General features: G+C 32.1%; 1 protein-coding gene across 4 annotated transcripts; it reads right to left on the bottom strand.

Annotated features, from left to right (window-relative positions):
• Positions 1-510: 510 nt before the first annotated feature.
• On the bottom strand, positions 511-21,859 carry LOC139512711 (sialin-like). Of its 4 annotated transcripts, none has more exons than XM_071300571.1 (12): positions 21,297-21,786; positions 20,387-20,664; positions 18,294-18,317; positions 16,991-17,280; positions 8,398-8,631; positions 7,084-7,171; positions 5,617-5,712; positions 3,766-3,914; positions 2,929-3,078; positions 2,235-2,367; positions 1,373-1,614; positions 511-855 (listed from the first exon to the last, which is right to left on the bottom strand). In XM_071300571.1, exons 2-12 carry the CDS (start codon positions 20,658-20,660, stop codon positions 655-657), a joined length of 1,881 nt encoding a protein of 626 aa, XP_071156672.1. In that variant the 5' UTR covers positions 20,661-20,664; positions 21,297-21,786; the 3' UTR covers positions 511-654. The 4 variants fall into 4 exon arrangements, with proteins under 4 accessions (XP_071156672.1, XP_071156673.1, XP_071156674.1 ...); XM_071300572.1 differs by having other exon boundaries at positions 20,387-20,661; positions 21,297-21,722; XM_071300573.1 differs by lacking the exon at positions 18,294-18,317 and having other exon boundaries at positions 21,297-21,859.
• Between the last annotated feature and the right edge of the window lie 1,138 nt (positions 21,860-22,997).

Consider the following 22,997-nt stretch of genomic DNA (forward strand, 5'->3'; position numbering starts at 1 on the left):
TCAACTAAATGATTGGATATTACATGCACAATGCTTATTAACACAATTCTGATGGCATCACTTTTACCTTCTGGAGTTATGCCCTTATACACATTGATGGAAGCATTGTTGAATGTTTCGGTTCCCTTCTTTCTAACTTTAGTTTGCCTCACTAAACGTTATGAATATTATACATAATATGTATACCACAATACACAGATCAAATTTGAATTTTCAGTGTCACTTTTACTGTTCTTGAGTTATGTCCCTTTATAATGTTGTATATGCAAGCGGGGCATAATCTGTGTCACTTGGACACATTCCCCCTTTATTAGATTATATAAAACTAAGGAGATGTGGTATTATTGTCAATGAGACTACTATTCACCAAACTTCAATGAAGTGGATGCAAGCCATTTATAGACAACCGTACGAAAAAACACGTAGATTTTTCTCAATGATCATATTAACAGTTGTTATAGCAATATCGTATGGATACGAAGTTGGAAAAAGAACACATTAAAAAGTCTGTTTCAGTAACTTTTTTTTATTAAAATATAATTCGAAATCAATAAAAGCTTTACTTTTAACAAACCTAATATGACATTTCATATCTTCTCTCTGTCTGTGCGAAATATGAAATGCCTCGCTTAACCTGTTCATCATTGGAATAGACTACACCTTATTGTTTGATTTTTCATCATGCTCTTGATCTTCTTCTTGTATTTCGTGAAGTTCTGTTTTTTGTCCTTGTTTGTGATTTATATCCGCCCATTCCTGTACCTCACCTTTAGCCAAAATAATGTAAGCAACAGCCCCAACACAATACACGACAGCGGCTATGTAAAATGCTATCCGCCATTCCTTTGGTTTTTTCTGAAAATTCAATTTATAACTATGTTTATACCATATTTATCATTTATAGTGCATATTTGCAATAACATATTCCCCTTTTGTAAATTATAAAACTCAAAAAGGTCAAATTATTGTTTTGAACTTGTTTTTTTTGCGTTTATTTGCAAAATGATTTCCGATCTGAATCCTTTATTTTGGTTTGCTTGATGCGCATGATTTCAGTCATACTTGTTATATTTATAGATTCATAATTGTTTTGTTTTGTTTGGTATTTGTTATAAACCCAAAAACCATCACTAATTTTGCAGACAATCATGGGTCTTTCTGATTGTTAAGCATCGTTTCATTTTCCCATACCATTAAAAGGAAGAATTTACATTGCAAAATAAGTCAGAAACCTATCATTCTCAGGAAAACCTTTCAATTTAGCTATTTTCTTCAGAAGATATTCAGATTTTTTTCTGATTTTTTTTAATCACATATGGACAAACACAATCCATGAAATTACTAACGTATTTAGTATTTGCACCTAACTTACATTTTGAGTGATTGCACCAACAACATAAGGTGCAATAATCCCCGGTACACTAGCTCCCATATTGGTGATTCCAAATAACGTTCCTGCAAACTTTGGTGCAATATCACCGTGATTAATGAAGAAAGAACTAAATTGAAAACCACAAAACGCCATGGACAATGTGAGGAGTACCACCGCTTCTGTTTGTTTAAAACAGTCCATATATCCTAGTATTACAAGAAAAATGGCGGGAACAAACATACCTGCAATAAATGATAGAAACTATCAGGATGAAATATTTTCCGTGATTATTGCCAGCAAGATCTTGTCGCTTACGTTTTTAGTGCTTTATGGCCAAGTATACGTTATTTTGGCGATATTTATGTTTTCATGAAAGTTTCGTTTTTAAAACTCGTTTAATTGCATTCGAACATCGTAAAAACATAAGTATTATGATTTTAAAATAGCATTCCACCTTTAGAGATGACATTAATTTTAAAGTAGAATAGAGATACAAATGTATAAGGGAACGACCAATTAACTTCGAAAGAGGGAAGGGTATGTTGGTTTTTTCCTGAAAACATATTCTGATCCTCAATTTGATGGAAAAAAATATTGTGAACTAACAGATGACCAAACAAATATTCTGAATGCAGATTTTTCGCATACCTTATAGTGTTAAATTCTAAAAAAGATAATTTGATTGATAGCGTCGATAAACTAAATAAACATGTTGCGACTCCTATTAATATCTTCTGGCATATCCTTTTGCAAACAGTAAAGGGACATTTATTTAGAAGAACATTTTGTACCAAGAATGGTTTACAAACATAGACTGACTCACCTATTGAACAACATAGTTTACGTGTAGCACCAGACTTACCTATTGAACAACATAGTTTACGTGTAGCACCAATGGAAAGTATCTCTCTAGCTATGAAGAAATCGGCGAAAATTCCAGCAATTATAATAAAAACCCAAAATAACAAGTATGGTATCATAGAAAACACTCCGTTCTGAAAGTAATAAATCAAAGAACTATCTAAAGAAACACATTACTAGTAATTGAAGGCTCTAATGACAATGAACTACTCAACTTTGAGCTATTTATGGTCCGATGTCATATAAATAAAATAAATAAATAAATACATTTTGTAAATATTTCATCATTTATACATCGGGAAGAAATTTTCAAAGGTGTCCGCGGATCTCCGACGGTATAGAAAGCAAGGATGTTAAACAACTATGAATTTTGAAAATCAAATATAAAGTTGAATTTCTGAAGTTTTTTAACACATATTCCAATTTGTATTTTGTATCGCATCTTCCAATTTGTATTTTGTATGGGTTTGGATTAAATTTAATTTTAGTTTTCTGTCTTTTTCTGTGTTGTTTTAGTCTAAAGCTTTACATATCAGACTATGTAAAGACTATGACAAACTTGAACACGAGATGTAAGCAACCAGTATGCGTCAAACCAGGGATATGTTAAATTTTTGAACTGAATGCATGTCAAGTTAATATAAAAAATATATTCAAATAAAAGTAATGAAATATATGACCTTTCTTCTACCTACCGACTTAATATCAAACTTTAAAACTTCTTTCATATATGTAGGCATTTGCGTCAACAACATATAAGCACCATAGTTACCACACGCATTAGCTATAAGTATTGCCCACATAGCACCAGACGTCAAAATGCTTTTCCAAGGTTTCGCTGTATGCTATATGAACAAAAATCAAGATGACAACAATTAGTCTAGAACTACAGAGACAAGCTATTTCTGGTACTTCCGTTTTATAAAAGTACGTATTTTGACTGTTACACTTACAGTTTGTCTTAAAATAAAAGTCTGCGCATGGCAACACTTTGGTTGTGACTCCCTCAAGTGATGTTCACCTTATATGGTTTTGTTTAATCCTTACAGGACTATGTGTGTCGATTATCTTTTCCTTTGAATACTACTGTCTTGTCTTAACAAGTATGTCAATTACTTTTTTGATTGCAAACTGATATTTGATCAGTTAACCGTGTGTCGACTACTGGTTTGTTTGCACACTATTATTTCGGTGTCTTACGAAGTGTGTCAATAACTTTTTCGATTCAACCTTGCACTCTATCAGCGCGTTGTCGTAAACAGTATGTTGATTACTTTTTTGTTTGCACACTAGAATCTTGTCTTCAGAGTGTGTCGATTACTTTTTCGTTTGCACACTAGTATATCGCCATACAAAGTGTGTCGGTTACTTTTTCGTTGTCTTACCAATTGTGTAAATCAATTTTTCATTTGCACACTAGTATCTCGTCTTACCAAGTATGGCAATGAATTTTTCGATTGCACACTATCATCATGTTGTCTTAATATTAAACAAAGTATGACGATTACTTTTTACATATTTCTCCATCTTACCTTATGATGATGCTGATCATCAGGATCTTCGTCGTCGCCAAGGGAATGCAATATATATTTCTTTTCTATATCTGTTATACCTGGCATTTCCTCAGGTGAATCTCGAACAAAAACTATCCATACAATACACCATACAAATGATACAGCACCTTATTATGAAGAAGAAAATGTCAATAATAAAAAGTGTATCAATAAACAGACAATGATATAAATTGACATTAAACACGAAAAATCATAATGCAACCAAATTTTTTATGAAGAAACATAAATTGCACAAGAAGATGAATATTTGAAATATCGATACTACTAAATTAATGACGTTCAATATTGTAGTCTTCGACAAACATTGAATTTGCGCATCAGAAACTTCCTGCTACAAATAAAAAACCGTTTGAAGCTAAATCTTAAACACGAGACAAGAGAAGCATTCGATGCACTTTTCTTGATTTGTCTTTTTCAGGAAAGCTAACAGTCAAATTTAAGTTTGAAAGCAAAAGATGATTTTAAATATATGAAATGGAAGAGAGTAAAAGCAGCAGATTCACTTGTTCTGTATAAAAAGTTAAAAACAAAACAAAACAAACAAAAATTTGTTTTTAAAGAATTCGAAACAGTGTTTTCCATAGATTTGCAACTTTTGTGGCAAATAGTGATTTTGTCAATTTATGCTATATAGGCATAACTTCTAAGACTTAAATTTATTAATTCTTTTCTTTCTAAATTATTCCTCCGATTGTCAAAATTTTAACAGGTTGTCATAATTAGTATTAGGCACTTGCTTTGATTACGTTCAAAACGTTAAAATAACAAAAAAGTTAATTGTAACGTTGGATACTTATTGCCGACATGCTAAGTTGGGTAACGAACTAGTCCTATAATATAAGACTTCGGAGTTTCCGAAGTTCCAACATTGGTAGTAAAAACAAAATACCGGGGGGGGGGGGGGGGGGGGGGTGCAAACGTTGAATGCAAATGATATGAACTTCCGAAGTCTTGTATCATATGACTAGGTAAGGAACCGATTAAGTACGAAGGTAACAATTATATTTGTAAAGAATAAACTCATCATAGATACCATGATTAAAATTTTATATTTACGCCAGGCGCCCGTATCGTCTACAAAAGACTCATCAGTGACGCTCGAATCAAAACTATTTAATGGTCAAATTGAAATAGAATGAAATTCAAAACAGTGTGGCTGTGGCCATTGATTGACACATTAAATTCATCCATTGACTGGGACAATTTACGTGAACGTTTGTCTGTAACGACCACTGTTCACGACGTACCTACGATAGACATTTAAACTGTGGGGTCACCAAAGGTTTCTTAACGCCTTTAATTATAAAATAATTCGAAAAATTAATCAGGAATAACCTTTATGTTTTGATTTATATAATTGATATAAATCAAAACATCGTGTTATTTCTGATTAATTTTTCGAATTACTTTATTAAGGTGTTGAGAACCTTTGGTGACCCCATAGTTTAAGTGTCTTTAAAAAGTACATAGAGAGCAGTGGTCGTTACATACAAACGTTTACCTAAATTGTCCCAGTCAATGGATGAATTTAATGTGTCAATCAATGGCCACAGCCACACTGTTTTGAATTTCATTCTAAGTACGAAGTTGAAGGGCAAAAAATTCCTAAACGTTTTGCCAAATACAGCTAAGGTAATCTATTCCTGTGGAAGAAAAGCCTTAGTAATCCAAAAATTTAAAATTTGATTTACAGATAATTTATAATTATGAACATATCAATGATAACTCAAGTCAACACAGAAGTGCTGACTACTGGGCTGGTGATACCCTCGTTATGCCAATATAGAACATTTGGTTTGACTTTTTCACCTAAAACATAATATATCGAAGGCCATCCACCATCAAAGCCGTAGGCACACAATAAACTACCAATAGGGAAAGCTAGGGCATTTCCAAGCTGGCATCCTGTAAAAATACGACATAATTAATAGACATTAGACATTCGCCATTATTTCATTATACAAATCATGGGCCCTTGTCGGGCAAGATACAAAAACATCATAGTACAATGATTATATAAACATTAGTGAAATACACAATAAGTAATACACAAATAATAAATTGATAATATGAGCAATGTAGGATATAATTATGGTAAGAGGCATTGAGTGTAATGAGGCCGATTTAAGATTAAAAGAATATGATATAAAGTTTATTAATACGGAAACAAAAAAAAGTAAAAATAGAACCAGGAATATAGTATCTCATTCTGCAGTAGTTCCCCTAATGACCAGAGGGATTTTTACATCACAACAATGCAAAGGTCATCAAGGGGAGATCCTTCAGAACTAGCTACAGATACATGAGATTACTCCAATAGTGATTCTCCTCATGATTAATGCACAGCAGCAAGGGTTGACATTGCTACTGGGCAATATTCATCAAGGGACGGTGCTCTAGAACTCACTATAGAGAAAATATAGTGAGTTCTATATACTCTACGGAAATATAAAGATAACATTTGACAAAATAAACTTCAGACGGCTTTATTTAATTTTTTATTTCCATCATCCCCAAAGTTTTGAAATATTTCACTGTGTAGTGTAATTTCGGAGATGAAAATTTTTGAAAGTAGGCCAATAAAAATAAAAGATTGCTTGTCCATTTTTCCATCTGATTAGAATCATCCATCTCGCTAATAATGCACCTGATATCATATGTTAGGAAAGTTATGTTTGAGTGAATGAAAAACATTTTAATTAAAACACGGTGCTAATAGTGGTATTGAAACCTGACATAGGTATCATTACTTAAATAGTGGGTGTTTAAACTTATTTAAATTATATATAAATCTACCCCGTAATAATTCAGAACATTAGAACAAAAAATAAACGTACATACTAGTTACAGACCATACAGTATAACTAATAACAAGAACATGCAAATCTCTTATGAGAGCTGTCTCATTGGCAATTATACCACATTTTCATTTTTATAAAACAATATTAAACAAATGTATCAAAAAATGCTCTCAGATACTGAGAGAAGATTAATATCGGCGGCTGTACTTCTGAGGGTTAATTAAATACCATTATATTCACAAACGTCATAAAAAATTAAAGAAGGCACGATCTTATAATCTTGTTTTGATATAAGAATTTGCGAATCATGTTAAATCTCTCAAAACATGTCAGACGCAATAATTAAACTATTATTAGCATATTATCAGTTATCAGTAAATCACGTTAATTGCATCAGAATATATAAGAAAGCTTATAACGGAATAATGAAAGTATGCCTGCGTTTTTCTTTTGAAATTTACCGTTAATCCTTTACCTCCAAATGAAAATCCAACTAATCTACTTCTTTCTTCCGGAGGAGACCATTTTGCCCACAGAACCTGTGCCCCGGGATACATAGTTGCCTGAATTATGACATTGACAAATAAGATTATCGTTTTTGAATAATAAAATGCATCAAAATATATAAGTGCAAATATTTATAGACAAAAATATTGTTACAAGTGCAGACATCATGGTCATTTTGCCCGTATGTGTAGTTTTCACGTTAAATCATGTGAAAACCCAAACCCGAAGAAGAAATCAAAGTCGAAATCCAAAATTCAGAGAGATAGTGACCGTATGAGAACGTTTATTGAGAAGAAGCAAATGTCTCAATTTCCGTTTCAAGAACTTGAGGACAAGGAAATCTCTTCATTTACGTGTTCCATACAGGACGAATCCGCTGTCCGGACCTTGCTAATAAAGTTTAAAGTATTGGTATTCCGTCTTTGAATTACTATAACACGGAAAACGCCCGGTTATAGAAGCATTGTAGGGGGGGGGGGGCACGGATATTTTAGAGAGAACAAAATTCTGGCCACGACTTTTGCCTTTAAAACATTCTGGTCGTGCCTGGGTTGAAAAGAATAATCTTGACCACTTATTTGCTATTAAAAAAAAATTCCAACAAAATTATTTAGCATTAAATTTATGAAAAACGGGCGTATTTTTTTTCAATGCTTAAATGCCTTCTATTATACGTCTTATACTTTTTTATATGTCAATAAAAAACATTGAACATAACTATTACTTCAAATCATTGACGGTTTTCCTCGACTAAATCAGAGGAAGATGCTTCTGGTTAACCCCATGGCTTTGACGAAAGATTTGTACAGAAGTCACCACTAGAAAACGTTATTTGTGTATTTTGTCATTATAATACTTCTATGGTCTAATTCTTAGCGTTACCTTATTCACTTTTAATCGACATACATCGACATACAACCTTTAGAAGATTTTTTTTTTATCATTTTACTCTTTTTTGTAATTATTTTTTTCTTAATGGTTATGTTTTTTTATATTATTTTTTTTTGTTTTTTGTTTTTGTAAGTGTTTTTGACAAATAACTAACTATTAGAAATAAATTCACTCACATGGGAAAATTTATGTTTTTTATTGGATATAATTTGTTTAGTTTTTTTCGTGTATCATATTCAATTTCAACACTATAGTGTATCTTTATCTTTGTTTACTAGAAAATTGTAGAATGAAATGGCGTTCAATGTCACTTTATTCAATATGAACGAAATATCCTAATCCCCTACATTGCCGTTGATATGTATAAAAACGTGAAAAATGTTGTACTCACTTCGCCCACACCAATAAATACTCTACAAACAGTTAGAAGATATGGACTTATTCTGGCACAGATTGGTGTAAGTAGTGTTAGTGTCGATACTAGTAGCATTCCTATTGAAATAATAAGTCGAGGTCCAAATCTTTCTGCCAACCATCCTCCGGGAATCTGTAGAAAGGTGTAACCCCAGAAAAATGCACCAAGTATCACACCTTGCAGTTGTTTGTCCCAAACAAATTCTCCCTTCTAAAGAATAGGATATAATTGAAATTAATTAATATCAAAGACAGTGGAAAATGTTTTTGAGCTTCTTTGAATATATTTATGAATAAAACAAAAAGTCTCACTATGTGTTTACAGCATGTTTTACAAGTTGCTTTAAAAAAGTATAATTCAGAAACACTGCTGTGTTGTGTGATAACTATTATTTATGTGTCATATGTGGAAATAAGTTTTTAGTCATTCACTATATTACTTTATATTTGTCGGTTCCTTTTTTGAAAATAAAACTCTTCCCAACTGTATCGGTTAATATTCACCCTGGGCTTTCAGGTTTTCGGCTCTGAGTGTTCCTGATCATGCCGATGACTGTAAATCTAAAATAGCGATTCGGACGCATACAATTTTTAACGTGTTGTTTTCATTTTCTTTTGTCTATATTAGTTTATGGTTATATGTATAAAGACCTAATCCAAAAGACCTTCAGACACCATTCAGTGAACACTGACAATCTGATGATTCGTTGATTTTTCAGATCCATTAAGGGCATACAATACAGTTTTGAACCTGTATTTACAAGTTGATGAAAATTTGCATATAGGCTATTTTTTACCTGATTAAATCAAATATGGAATAAAAAATATACCTTCATGTGCTACTTTTTGAGTAAAATAAGGTTGAAATTTTGTATATTTGCTCAAAATTCAGATTTGTGTCCTTATTTTCTTTTTCGAAAGAAAGACATAACTTTTTTGTTTTAAAAGATAAACACAAAATGGTTTTTGTTAAATAATCGGTAATTTCTGTATTTTATAAGTATCATTAAAAATTATGCAATTTTTATTCCGAAATAACTCTATATTTATCAAATGTTCACGAATAGAGGAAAAAACGTCAATTTTTGCTGCATGTTTATCAAAATTAAAAAAATTGCGCTATTTACAGTTTTATAAAATTTGGGTCACATAATCTCCTTGCAAAATGAAACAAATTGCTGTTTTAAAAAATAGGGGTCCATGCACTCGTTTTCAAATTAAATCAGTTTGAATGGTAAAAATCAGTCGAAAAATGCATCTTTTCCCGATATGTCAGAGTTTGACGTCGCGAAAATAACATTTTACGTTAGCAACGTCATTACCTTCCCTGTAACTGTATCGTATGCCCTTAAGGCGAAGTGTACGTAATTGCACGCCTCTAGCGGAATACGGGATTAAAAACGTTCGTCGTTAGTTACGCAAGTTATCTCCCTTACTCCAAGAATAAAATTAACGGTATCAATTTTCTTGCACCAGATGCGCATTTCGACAATACATGTCTCTTCAGTGATGCTCGTGGCCAAAATATTTGAAATCCAAAGCTTATATAAAAGATGAAGAGCTATAATCCAAAAGGTCCAAAAAGTATAGCCAAATCCGTGAAAGGAATCAGAGCTTTGCATGAGGGAGATACATTCCTTAATTTATAATAATTTCTATCATTTTGTAACAGCAAATTTTAATAACACAAAAAAAATCCGTATTTTCATGCCAGTACCGAAGTACTGGCTACTGGGCTGGTGATACCCTCGGGGACTAATAGTCCACCAGCAGAGGCATCGACCCAGTGATAGTAATAAAATTAACGGTATCAATTTTCTTGCACCAGATGCGCATTTCGACAATACATGTCTCTTCAGTGATGCTCGTGGCCAAAATATTTGAAATCCAAAGCTTATATAAAAGATGAAGAGCTATAATCCAAAAGGTCCAAAAAGTATAGCCAAATCCGAGAAGGACACACGAAAGAGAAACTACTTTCTTCGGTCTATAATGAATCCAACAAGCACGCCTGTGCTGTCTTTAACCTCATAGAAATTATCTAAATAACTCCAATTAGAAATCACAGCATTCTTTACGTTGTTCTGTGTGCAGCCTGACTTAAAAACATTGTTTAGACGCGTAGGAGAAGGCATTTCGTGTTTATGATATCAACAGAAAGAAAAAACGCCTCACAACAAAATTATAAACAAATAAACAAATAAACATGTAACAATTTTTCTTCTATTGACATCAAATTAATTAAAATGAAACCTGAATTGACCCAACAATATCGTTTTAAAAAGCCGTAGTCTTGAACGAAAAACACAGTACTCAACGTAAAGTTTTATAATAGGTTACACATAATTAATGAAAGACGTGTGAATTTAATTGTTTAATTAAAAAGACGTTGAAATGTTCGTATTTTGTGCAATTGAAAATTTAAGGACAGGATTTATATTCATATAAGAAATCAGACGATACCAAGAGAATAATTTGACCACTTGTGCAAAACTTACCAGTCGGAAGAACAAAGACGGAAAACAAACAAAAAATAAACAAATTATGCCCCAAAAATTACTCATTAACTTAAAAATTTTCTTACTTTAACATTTATCTTAAAATAAGTAAAAATTATGTCATTCAACTCCCAGTTTTCAACTTTTCTACATGTGCAGAAAATAAACAGGTGTCTTCTATTCCGTCCGCAATTTATGGGAAAACTAAATCTAAATTTAGAACCATATTGAAATTGAAAGTACACATGTAAGATAAAATATAACATGTCATTTCTTCTATTTCGAAGAGATATATAGCGAAATCTGTTTTCTTTTATTGTGCCTGTGTGCATCATTCAAAATTAGAGAATGTAATTTTGAAGTATCAAGTCTCAATCCAAGATTATGAATGAATAAAATATAGAATTACGGTGGGGGGGGGGGGGGGGGGGGGGGGGTATGACCTTTAACGGAACTCCGGGATCGGCTGTTTTTAAGCTCGGGATTTCGGGATTGACCCTTTCGGGATCCGGGAATTCTATTTCCGAATTTCGGGTAGTTGGGATTTAAATTTTTTTTTAATTCGGGACCTCGCCGGATTTCGTGTTTTTAAGCCCGGGATTTCGGGATCTGGATCCTTCCTTCCCTCCTCCCTCTATTATGGTTAAAGAAAAAAGGTCAGGGAAGTTTTGTGATACTTGTATTAAACTGCAATTTAATATTTAGTGGAATGAGAGGTGAAATGTGTTCAGACTATTACATTTCGATTTTTTTTTTTAAATTTAACCAAAGTTTACTGCAAGGGGTGTTTAACGACCTCGATGATTATCCATGAGGATCTCGCACTCGGTCAGCTCTAGGTTTTCACCTAGTTCATGATCATACAAGAATTGAGAAGCCTGTGGTTTACTAGTCTTATAATATGAGACTTTGGAGTTCATATAATTTACATTCAACGTTTTTATCGAATATTTCAAGGCTTTTTGACTATCAATGGTGATCCCCTCTTCCAATTGATTGGATAAAATGAATGGATTGCCGCCCCTATTTCTAACTGAAGACCTATAAACTGACTGGTATTCCAATTTGTTAAAAGAAATAATTGGTATCTCTATTGATTCAATATCGTAATGCCGAAAAACAATCATTTGTTTCCACGAATTCCGAACAGCTAGAAATATATTCCCGAGTTTCAATTTGAGTAACTCGAATAATTCAAGCCCTTTCCATGTCCGATTTTCTCCCACACGAGAAATGTAGCATTCGTACATCAGCTGAATAAAACGACTGAATTATTCGGGTTACAATTTGTGTAGATCCCGAATGCACATAAAAGTAAAGGTCCAGTCCGACTTTCGGAATGGACTGTTGTAGATTTCAGGTTGATTTCTAGAAATAAAAATCATACAAAAATGTTTCACGCAAATATTTGTCTTCAGACGTGTACAGTTATACAACGGTTACTAGCCGGTTTGGATTGTGATAAAAAGAAGCGCATGCAATGCATAAAATATATAATGTCGTGGCTCAGGGATGTGTTGAATTATAGAAATGCTTGTGCGGCACAAAGATTAAATTAATTTACCCAAATGTACTAAGAATTACCACACAACTTAAATTTACTTAAATATTGATTTGTTATCCTGTGCCAGACAGATGGCTGATATTCTGAGAAGAGACCTTGACGAAATGAAGTTTTATGGGAACAAAGATTTTGAAAACACGTTGCAGTGTTTAGATTTTAACAAAAAATAAGGCACCAAAGTCGAAAATAGTTCTAGTTCATAATGAAGAAAATGTCAACCGTTTTCTAGCTTGGCGATCTCCGCACGCACCCGAATATAATAGACAAATACAATACAATAGTACACAAAACGTAGCATAAAGAACTAAAGACCGAGCAACACGAACTCCAACAAAACAGTATATATATATTTCATACAAGTATAGGACTATATGAAGCGTCGTAACTGTTGCGGCGACGTCAATAACGTTGTCGTTGTTTTTTGTTTTTTTACACTCAAGATTCAACTTTAACAGGGTATAGCTTGAAAAGTAGCACGGTTGCTAAGGACTTTCTTTGCACCAATCGATTCCTCAGACATTTTAGAATCGTCTCATAAATTTAAAAAAAAATCGATTGTCTAATATGATAGAAAATCTTGGAAATGTAACAATTCCTGCCGAATTTCACGATTTTCCCTATATATCCTTTGTAATTTTGGTGTATGATGCTGGTAACTTCAACAGCTCGTATCTCAAAAACGAAAACGGTTACCCCCTTTTTTTATTTTATTTTCCGATTTATTTTTACAAGCAGAATCTACATGTAAAATTTAAAAAGAATCCATTGTGTAGTTTAATTACGTACACTTCGCCTTAAAGGAAAATAAATTAAGTATTTCTTCATATTTAGAAACGTATTTTTGATAGGATCTATTTATTTGCTTTAATAATAAGAAAAGATGACGAAAACAACAATTTATGAATTTCATACGACCGAAGCGCTTATCTTGGTGTACATACATCAAGAATACACAATGCGCATTATTGAAAGGCAATGATGTATAAGAACCGAAACAGTTCAAGTTTAAAGTTGTGGTTTTATCAGCGGGAGGTTCAGCTAGCCATAAAAACAGGGTCAATCCACAATTTTTTCTTAAAATGTGCTCTGTCAGTTGTTATCTACCGTCCTTTTCTATGTATGTTGGTGTTTGCTTTTGTTGTAGTTCAGTGTTTCTGTTGTTCCGTTTTTTTTTCCCTTAAAGTTTATGTGTATCACTCAGTTTTGAGTTTGTTACCCGGATTTGTTTCTTATTAATCGAATTATGACGATTGAACAACGATATACTACTTTTGCATTTAAAGATTGTTTTCATATTTCTTTAAAAAAAATAATTGCTGTTACATGTACTTTTTTGAAAATAAATAAAGGTAATCAGAAAACCAAATGGGTTTTACTCACTTATTGTATTGATTCACGGTTTTAATTTTGTAAATTGCAACTGAAAACAATTATAAATAATTAAAAGCTGAGAGGGGGATCAATATCCAATACAATTATGTAACTTTGTTTTGTTGTTTTGTTGCAGTGAATAAACAAATGTGTTTGTGATAATTCTCAGAAACAGCAATTATTTACGACACGTATTGATATAGCATTCCAAATTTGATGATAATTGGCATAACTATATTTTAGATTATGGAATTACTGCATTTGTGCACAACTCTGACTTATTTAGAACAATGGTCAAATGAAGCATCATTGGGATGTAATTCTGCATAATGCCGAAAGGGAATACCATTAAAGAGCATTTTCAGCAACATCTAGTCTGAGAAGGCTAAAATCTCACAAAATGGCATATTTCTTAACAGAGGCACATTGATTTATGACTGGCATTAAAAATATATAGTAATTTTGTCGTTTTGTAGCAATATATTTATTGACCCAATGTGTTTTTAAAGATTTTCATTCAATTTGTATGTTCATTTTCTATATTTTAGTGATCAAAGATATTATTTCTCATGCCCTATATGGGACAACAGCTGCTATTATCTTACCTCCTATACATTTCTAGGAATATGATTGGTTAAAAGCGTCCACGTGAAGACCGTGTATATTCAATATTAGGTTAGTAGGGAGGCGGGGCATAATTCAATACACGGTTAGTAGTGGATTTACGACTTTGGCACTGTTTGTTTATTTAAAAGATAATAAATAGTTATTGTTTGTATTATTTTTTAGTACAGACCAATTGAAGAAGGTTCTTAAAATTGAACACTTGAACACTTAAATATAGAAATAAGAAGATGTGTTGTGATAGCAAATGAGACAACTCTAGTCTAAATTCAACAAATAAAGATAGTCGGTAAGATAAATTCGTTACATAGTGTGCTAGTGACCTAATATGATATATACGGGATCAGTAAATATCATATTAGGTCACTAACACACTATGTAACTAATCTATACTATTAAACGAGAAGACCTCATTTTTGGTGTCGCTTCTCTTCTTTCCACAATAAATTAATCAACACGCCTTTGTGTCCTATAGGTACAGTGCATAGTCGCATTTGTCATCCATTCATATGATTATTCAGATTGAGTTATTTTAGGAGAAAAACGAGAAAAAAGGCATCCGGGTATTGTCCCGTCATTGTACGAAATTTTAAGTCAGATTAGACTTCCGGTTTGCGTTTTTCTGTATACTTTGAACATACATATATACTACGAATAAAGTGTATTTTCAGTATTTTATCTGCTATCATTTACAAGTTTACTATTCACGGCAGTCACAGAGTTTATTGAATAGAGAGGGTCTGTATACTATATCAATGATCACCATGGATCGATTAGTAAACTTAGAATTGAAAGTAAATACACTTTATTTATATAGAGGGGGATAGGACCTTTATCGGGACTCCGGGATCGGGTGTTTTTAAGCTCGGGATTTCGGGATTGACCCTTTCGGGATCCGGGAATCCTTTTTTTTCGGATTTCGGGATGTCGGGATTTGCTTTATTTAAATTCGGGACCTCGGGATTTCATTTTTTCAAGTCCGGGATTTCGGGATCAAGACCCCTCCTATCCCCCTCTATATAGTAATGAATGTTCATAATATACAGATAAGCGCTAAAATTATTCATGTGAACTTTTGATACTTTTTCTGAAATTCTCCAGTCATTAAATCTTTTACAAAATTCATTGATTACAAAAAAAAAGAAGATGTGGTATGATGATTGCCATGTTGAGACAACTCTCCACAAGAGACCAAAATGACACAGAAATTAACAATTATAGGTTACTGTACGGCCTTCAACAAAGAGCAAAGCCCATACCGCATACTCAGCTTCAAAAGGTCCCGAAATGACAATGTAAAACAATGCAAACTAGAAAACTAGAGGCCTTATTTATGTACAAAAAATGAACGAAAAACAAATATGTAACACATAAACAAGCGACAACCACTGAATTACAGGCTCCTTACTTAAATAAATGTTCATAACATACTAAATGTATGTCATATTGAAATTGATAGAAAACCAAAAATTGGGAACTTTGGAAATAAAGGTGGAGGGTAAAAAAAAAACATTTTCCTGTCCCCAATAACCTATGACTTATGATACTTTTGCTGAAATTCTCCAGTCATTCTGTATTTAACAAAATTCTTCCAACAACACTTTACATACTGATACTTTAAACTACGCTCTGAATGCCCGCGATTTCGCGGGTGTGTTCTAGTAATATTTAGAAATGTATCATTTATCCAGTTTCGTATTTGGTAGGCCTTTTGTACGATATGTTTTTTGTTTTGTTTTGTTTTCAATAATCTACATAATATATACTAGATCTACAATGCGTATTAACGGTAGATGAAACCTGCTTCTTGGATCATCCATCTTTCCGATGATGAAGCGGATTATAGGTTTAGAGCTAATTTCCTTAATGCTTGTAAATGCTTTGTTTGTATAGATGTTTACTCAAGCATTATAATTAAGATTGACATCTGCATCCTCTACAAGCATTAGGAAATTAGCTCTAAAACTTTGACAAAGTGCAACCGAATTGAATTTTTGTCTTAATAGAGAAAAGAAAGAAAACAATAGAACAAAATAAAACGTTATTGAAGATTTAATTAACTGCTAATACGGTGGCGGTGTTTACCATTAATCTAAACTTGATATGCCATGAGAAAAACGACCAAGATACAATGAATATTTAATATAGACATATTTGTATCGTCTTCAGTTTTGTATGATATATTTCAGTTGTCTTTTTCTTGATGTTTTGCTAAGCGAGTCAATTAAGTCGCAAATTAATAGCTTTCATATTGGGCAAAAGCTCTCGTTATCTTTGTTTTTTTTTTTAATATTTGGAATCAGTTTGTTTGAATAAGATTAACAAAAAAACACGAACAAATTTTCAACAAAAATCAAGAAATTCGAATTTTTAATGGGAAATATTTGAACTAAGTCACATGCATGTCCTTAGCAAATACATTTTACATCTATATTCCGAAACATATGTCGACAGAGTTACCACGAAAAAGCTTCAATTTGATGACATTTAAGTGACTTTGTACTTGTACTCACCAGAGTTGATGTTGACAGTGCCACTGGGCACTGTTTTATTGTACTTCTAATGATCACTGTACTTGTTTCGTCCTCGGAATGTGTATATATAGTTCCATTAGAAGTAAAGTTAGAACTTATATTGTATATAGATGAACTATTATCGAGTGTTTGGCCATTGTTCGTAGAATGTCCATGTTTTACCATACAAACAATGGCTATACTGAGATTTACCCGTTGAGCATAAAGACAGAAAAATCCACAAAAACATACTATAGATAAACATAAACGTTTAGATGTCCACCATGGAACTGAAAAGGAAATAAAAACATATCCTTCAAAATGAACTTATTCGTAAAGTGACATGACGGAAAAGAATTTTTCTTGTTGGTTTTATTTTTGCTCGCCAAAGAAGATAATCATTGTATGAAACAAATTTTCTAGATATTTATCTTTTTTACGATTCGATTTTTTTTTCGTTATGTTATGTTTTTTTTATGTTATTGTTATTCAATGTTATTTTTTAATTTTTTATATATAAATTCATTTCTATCCTCATAGAATTTCAAAGAAGGAGAGATTCAAGTTATAATATAATTCAAATTGAATATTTTTAGTATGCTCACGATGCGTATACTATCATATTGTTGATATCCAATATTATATATTTTACTGGCAATATGAGGTATTTGAGGAGTTGTCTCGCAAATAAATCTTCGAGACAAGATGTCTTATTTTTATGTTTGTATTATTTGCTTAAATTTAGCACTTTTCTATTCATTTATAAACCTTGGAAGTTCACATTAACACACATATTTGATAAGACTCGCCAAGCTATAATCATTTGACAAATAAAGTAAAACATGCTGGTTTTTTTTTCCTTTCGATTCAATGTTATATGTTTCTATTTGTCATTCGTCTAAAGGTTATTGTCTGTATTATGTTGAAATTATATACTTTAAAAAATAGCAGTGAACCTTGTTTTTCTTCACTTGAATCCGCAATGAGTAACAAAACGTGTACACAAATTAATTTTCAGCTTCTTAAATTCCTTAAAATTTGATTAAAAAGTGGAAATAGTAGACATTTCTAGCTAAATTCAATTTGTCATTGTCAATGCAAAATGAGACAGAGAAAATTTGCGGAATTTGATACAATAAAGGTAAAAACTGACTCTCTAACTTCGTAAAGAAGAAATAGGCGTTTACAATACTGCTAGAAAAAAATATAAGACGAGAAACAAAATAAAAAAAAAAAGAAATAATAAAAAAAGAAAACGAACATTCCATTAACAACATTTATAATGACAACTTTATGGTCTTACTCCTTCTGGCATAGTGTTCCTCGACTGTAAAATAGGATTAGATAAATTAAAAGTAATAAAATAAAGAGTGTTATGTAAGATATCCTCATAATTCTAAGTTTTCACATTGTGGAGGCTATTATCACTAGAAAGGGTTTTACTGCCGGGCAATAGAAGTGAAGGGCATATCATATTTATACACTCCATTCAACTTTTGGGTCTTTTAAAATATAATCTTTGGTCTTGACAAGAAGATACATAATAATATTACTGACAGAACGAAAATTATTAATAGGCGATGTTCTAGGTTACCGCATTTTGGAAACGAGATTATATTGATATAAAAAAGCGAGGTTATGGGTTACTGCATTCTAAAACAAGAGGCTCTAAATAGACTGAATCGCACACCTGTATATCTTTTGCTAAACTTTTTCATCAATGATTATTTTTGGTTTTTACCCTTATGTTCCATTTATGTTTATTTTCCGTAAAGTAAGCAAACTAGATAAACAAATTGTGAAAAATTGTCATTAAATGATAACTCGTATAGGGGTAATTGACAATTTTGGTCATTTAAACTAATTTGCTGAACATTGATGTTGTTTACAGTTTATCTTTATCTATAATAATATTCAAGTTTATAACCGAAAACAGCAAAATTCCTTTTAAAATCACAAATTCAGGGGCAATAACCTAAAAATCAGAAAACCGATTTGGCTGATAATTTCATTTTAAGACCTTATCCTAATGTATATTTCAACTTCACTGTCTAATTTGCTCATAAAGACTAAATCCTTTAATTTTTTTTAGATACAAGTGAAAATCTGCATTTTACCCATATGTTCTATTTGTAGCCATGGTGGCCTTGTTTTTCTGAGGAAACAGAAAATAAATCATGCACAAACTGTATTCTAGGTTACCTACAAATCAATTTGTTTTAAGTTCGGTTTAATTTGGTTCATGTAGTTTCAGGTGTGAGTATTTTTAAAAGTTAGTAAACATGATAAACAAATTTTGTAAAATTTTCCGTAAAAGGAAAATAACTCCTTAAGAATCAATTGATAATTTTGGTCATGTTAACTTTTTTATAAATCTTTAATACTTCGCTGAACGTTTTTGCTGTTTACAATTTATCTTTATCTTCAATTAGATTCAAGATAATAACCAAAAACTAAAAATTTTCCTTAAAATTACAAATTTAATGGCAGCGAGATGTTCGATCCATAAGAAAATTTCAGGTCTAATAGATCTTGCCCTTTTGAACATTTTAATCCAATGTCAGATTGTTCTTAATGATTTAGTCTTCGAGATATTAGCCAAAAACTGCATTTGACCCCTACATTCTATTTCTAGCCATTGCGGCCATGATTTTAATGGATCAAGACTTCGGATACACATTATATAAACTCGATACCCCAAGGAAAAAGTAAAATCACAAAAATACTGAACTCAGAGGAAAATCTAAACGGAAAGTCGATAATCACATGGCAAAATCAAATAACAAAACACATAAAAAACGAATGGATACGAACTGTTTGAAGGTATTTGGCCCAGTAATTTCAGAGAAGATTCTTCGACAAGGCAGACGAGAGACAACGGACGACGACTGACGCTGATGTCATAAGCTCACGGTCCCGATGAGCTAAAACGAGATGTCACTTAATTATTCGTCGTGAAGAAGAAAAGTACCAGCCCCCGGATGTTAAGAAAAAAAGGTACCAACCTCCGGATATCCTTTATATCTTTAATTGCTTCCAAAGTTTGTTTATCTGAATATGTTCTATCGTTTATTTGTCAGGTTTCTCAACACGTGAATGGGTTTGCGTTTGATTATACTTTTCCAATTACTTCACTTATTTATAAATAAAAGAAGAGATTTATAGTATGCACATTAATGAGATAGGGGTCCGACCTATTTCAATACGTTGGTAAATTTATATTTTTCAGTGAAATTTACTATTCAGAAACTATTGTTTATCTTAATATTTATCATCATACCCTTTATTATGATGAGGTGTTCAAGATCCAAGATATATTGAATTCAAATGTTGAAAAATGCAGGTGATATAGTACAAGGTCCCTCTCCGATCAAACTAAAGTATTAACTAATTTACCTCCTTCCTTTGCTACCTCTATTTCTTTCTTTTCTTCAAGTATCATGGACTTAAAAGAGTCACAGTGAGGTAGACCAAGACTCGACTGTCGTCTGTATGACAACCGACGATGGAGACTCCCGCTCCCGACACTCCGACCGCTGAGAACAGAATCATGACGAGTTCTACTGGCAACTGAATCATGACGACTTCGTTGGTTCTTTAGTAATCTAGCTTTGGGAGATCCTACATCTCTCATATCTCGTTCTGGTGATTTTGTTGATTTTTCAGACATTCTGCTGAAAACAAAATGTTTAAGTAAAAATGATAGGAAGTATATTGGACAAAAAAGAAAGTATCTGAAACATCTTGTAAAAAGATGTAAATATAACCATAAAATGCAACACATTTTAGTGTGATGTCAATTCACTTACGTCAACTTGGCTTGAAAAAAAAAAAACCGTAAAAATTGTCCAAAGGTATTTGCGCTTATAAATTTAGCTGTATTATGTTGTTTAAGTTGCAGTCTTCTAGACAGACAAATTGTCCCAGTCAATGGATGAATTTAATGTGTCAATCAATGGCCACAGCCACACTGTTTTGAATTTCATTCTATATCTATTTTTTTAAAACGGATTCTTAAAGTCACTGTTCATGTTGAAAACTACAAAGATTTCAAAATTGTTTTTTTTTTTTACTCATTTCCCATTTTTCCAATATTTAGATGCAAAGGTTTGGATTTCAACATTATGTACTAAAAATAAAGTATCATTTTCATGTATTCAAGGATTTGTATAGTATTGCAAGATCTTTGAGCCAATATATACTTACAAATACGGATGGCTTTTCTTTAATAGTTTTTTTTAAATTTAGTTTGCGTAAAATTTAAAATAGAAGACTAAAAAAAAAAAGTATAAGAAATAATACTTACTTTGTTCTCCAAATAAACTGAATTGAAATAACGCTTATAATACTTTCTTCAGAAATATCGTGGGATCATGTCGTCAGCATTTTTCAGTCAATCCTAACAATAATCAATAACAACACATCTAAATGTATTCGAACATATGTATTCCTATGTCTATAGATTGGTTTGATTCAAAAACACTTTCAGGACATTTACCATTAACAATCACTATTTGTTAAATGCCATAAAATGCGATTATTCGATTAAAATCATCTTGTCAAAAACGTTGATTGGAGACATGTATCAAGGTCAGTAAAAGGACACAACAACCTTCATGCGGAGCCTGGAATCGATACGTGCAATAATTTACTGATTTTATCAGATATTTAAAGCATCGATTGTTAATCAATTCAAACGAACTACTCTCTGCAACAATAATATATAACCTTTGCATATTAGTGTAATGCGCATTTGATTAGAGAACACGACCTTAACACCGTGTAAGTACATGCAATAATAGGAAGACAATCAAACGGAAGCAGGTTATTTCCGCAGAAGTTCATAGTTTGTTGATGATCAGCGTATCTAAATAAGTATAAGCTTAGATAAGTTAAGATTGCGATGTGCATCCAAATACCTGTACTGCAGCACATATCATGTTTACTATCTTGGACATCTACCATCAAATCATTATACTTTCCTTTTTCTACGATAGTATAATTTTGTATAATCGTGTTTTTTTCACACTTTGAATTTCATTTCTCATGGAAATTGCCATTAAAATTCAAGTTTGCTTATTCGAGTACATCATTTATCGCTTTGTATTGATTACACATGTATCTCTCGTGACATTGATAAGTTATGAGTCGCCGAGTTCGTAAATGTATGCAACTCTTATAAAATAAAGCTTGTTTTGATCATTTTAAAGTTTTGCGCCTTTCCATTGTAAAGTTTATATGGAGTTGCCGTTACCTTATGCCCCCAAAGAACATTTTAAAAAACTATGACCTCTGCAGTTTGCGTACACAGAACAGAAAAGACAAAACTCTGTCGTATATAAAGTCTATTTCTATATAAAGATCAAGATAAAAGTCTTGCCTCGAGCAATATTTTGTATCTCAGGGACAACACACTTGGTATATACCTCATAACCAGGCAATAGGTGTATAATAGCATGAGTTACATTTGGTGTACATATTCAGACAAGCTAGGGGTACATATTCTCACGCTAACTGAGTGTTCAAATGGTACACAAACACTACAATAAACAGCTATTTACATACCAGTTGAATTTCGTGGATCATATGTGAATCAAATTGAACACGAACACAGAAGTGAAAAGAAATACAAATTCGGTAATCTTTATCAATGCTTATTTGTATTAAAACCTTAAAAGTAAGCCTAAAATGTTCTTCTGGTACTTGTTCAATGGAATTATCCTCACTCTGTTTTGAATCTATTTCCCCACTACTTTTATTTGACAGCTTTAACGTTTCGAATAATCTTTTATCAAATTGCTTTCAATGAATATTTCAACAGACGCAAAAACATCAAGTTCTTCAAAGTTTTTTTTTTTAAGTAACGTATTTTAGTATCATTTGGATTGTTTGTTAAAGAAAATAGTAACACATTTCTCTCCTTTTTGTATCATTCAATGTCTCAAATGACAAAAATACTAAACTTTTTCCGTTTAAAAACGGTATCACTCATTTATCAATTTATCGG

Source organism: Mytilus edulis, chromosome 2, assembly GCF_963676685.1.
Source record: "Mytilus edulis chromosome 2, xbMytEdul2.2, whole genome shotgun sequence".
NCBI lineage: Eukaryota > Metazoa > Mollusca > Bivalvia > Mytilida > Mytilidae > Mytilus > Mytilus edulis.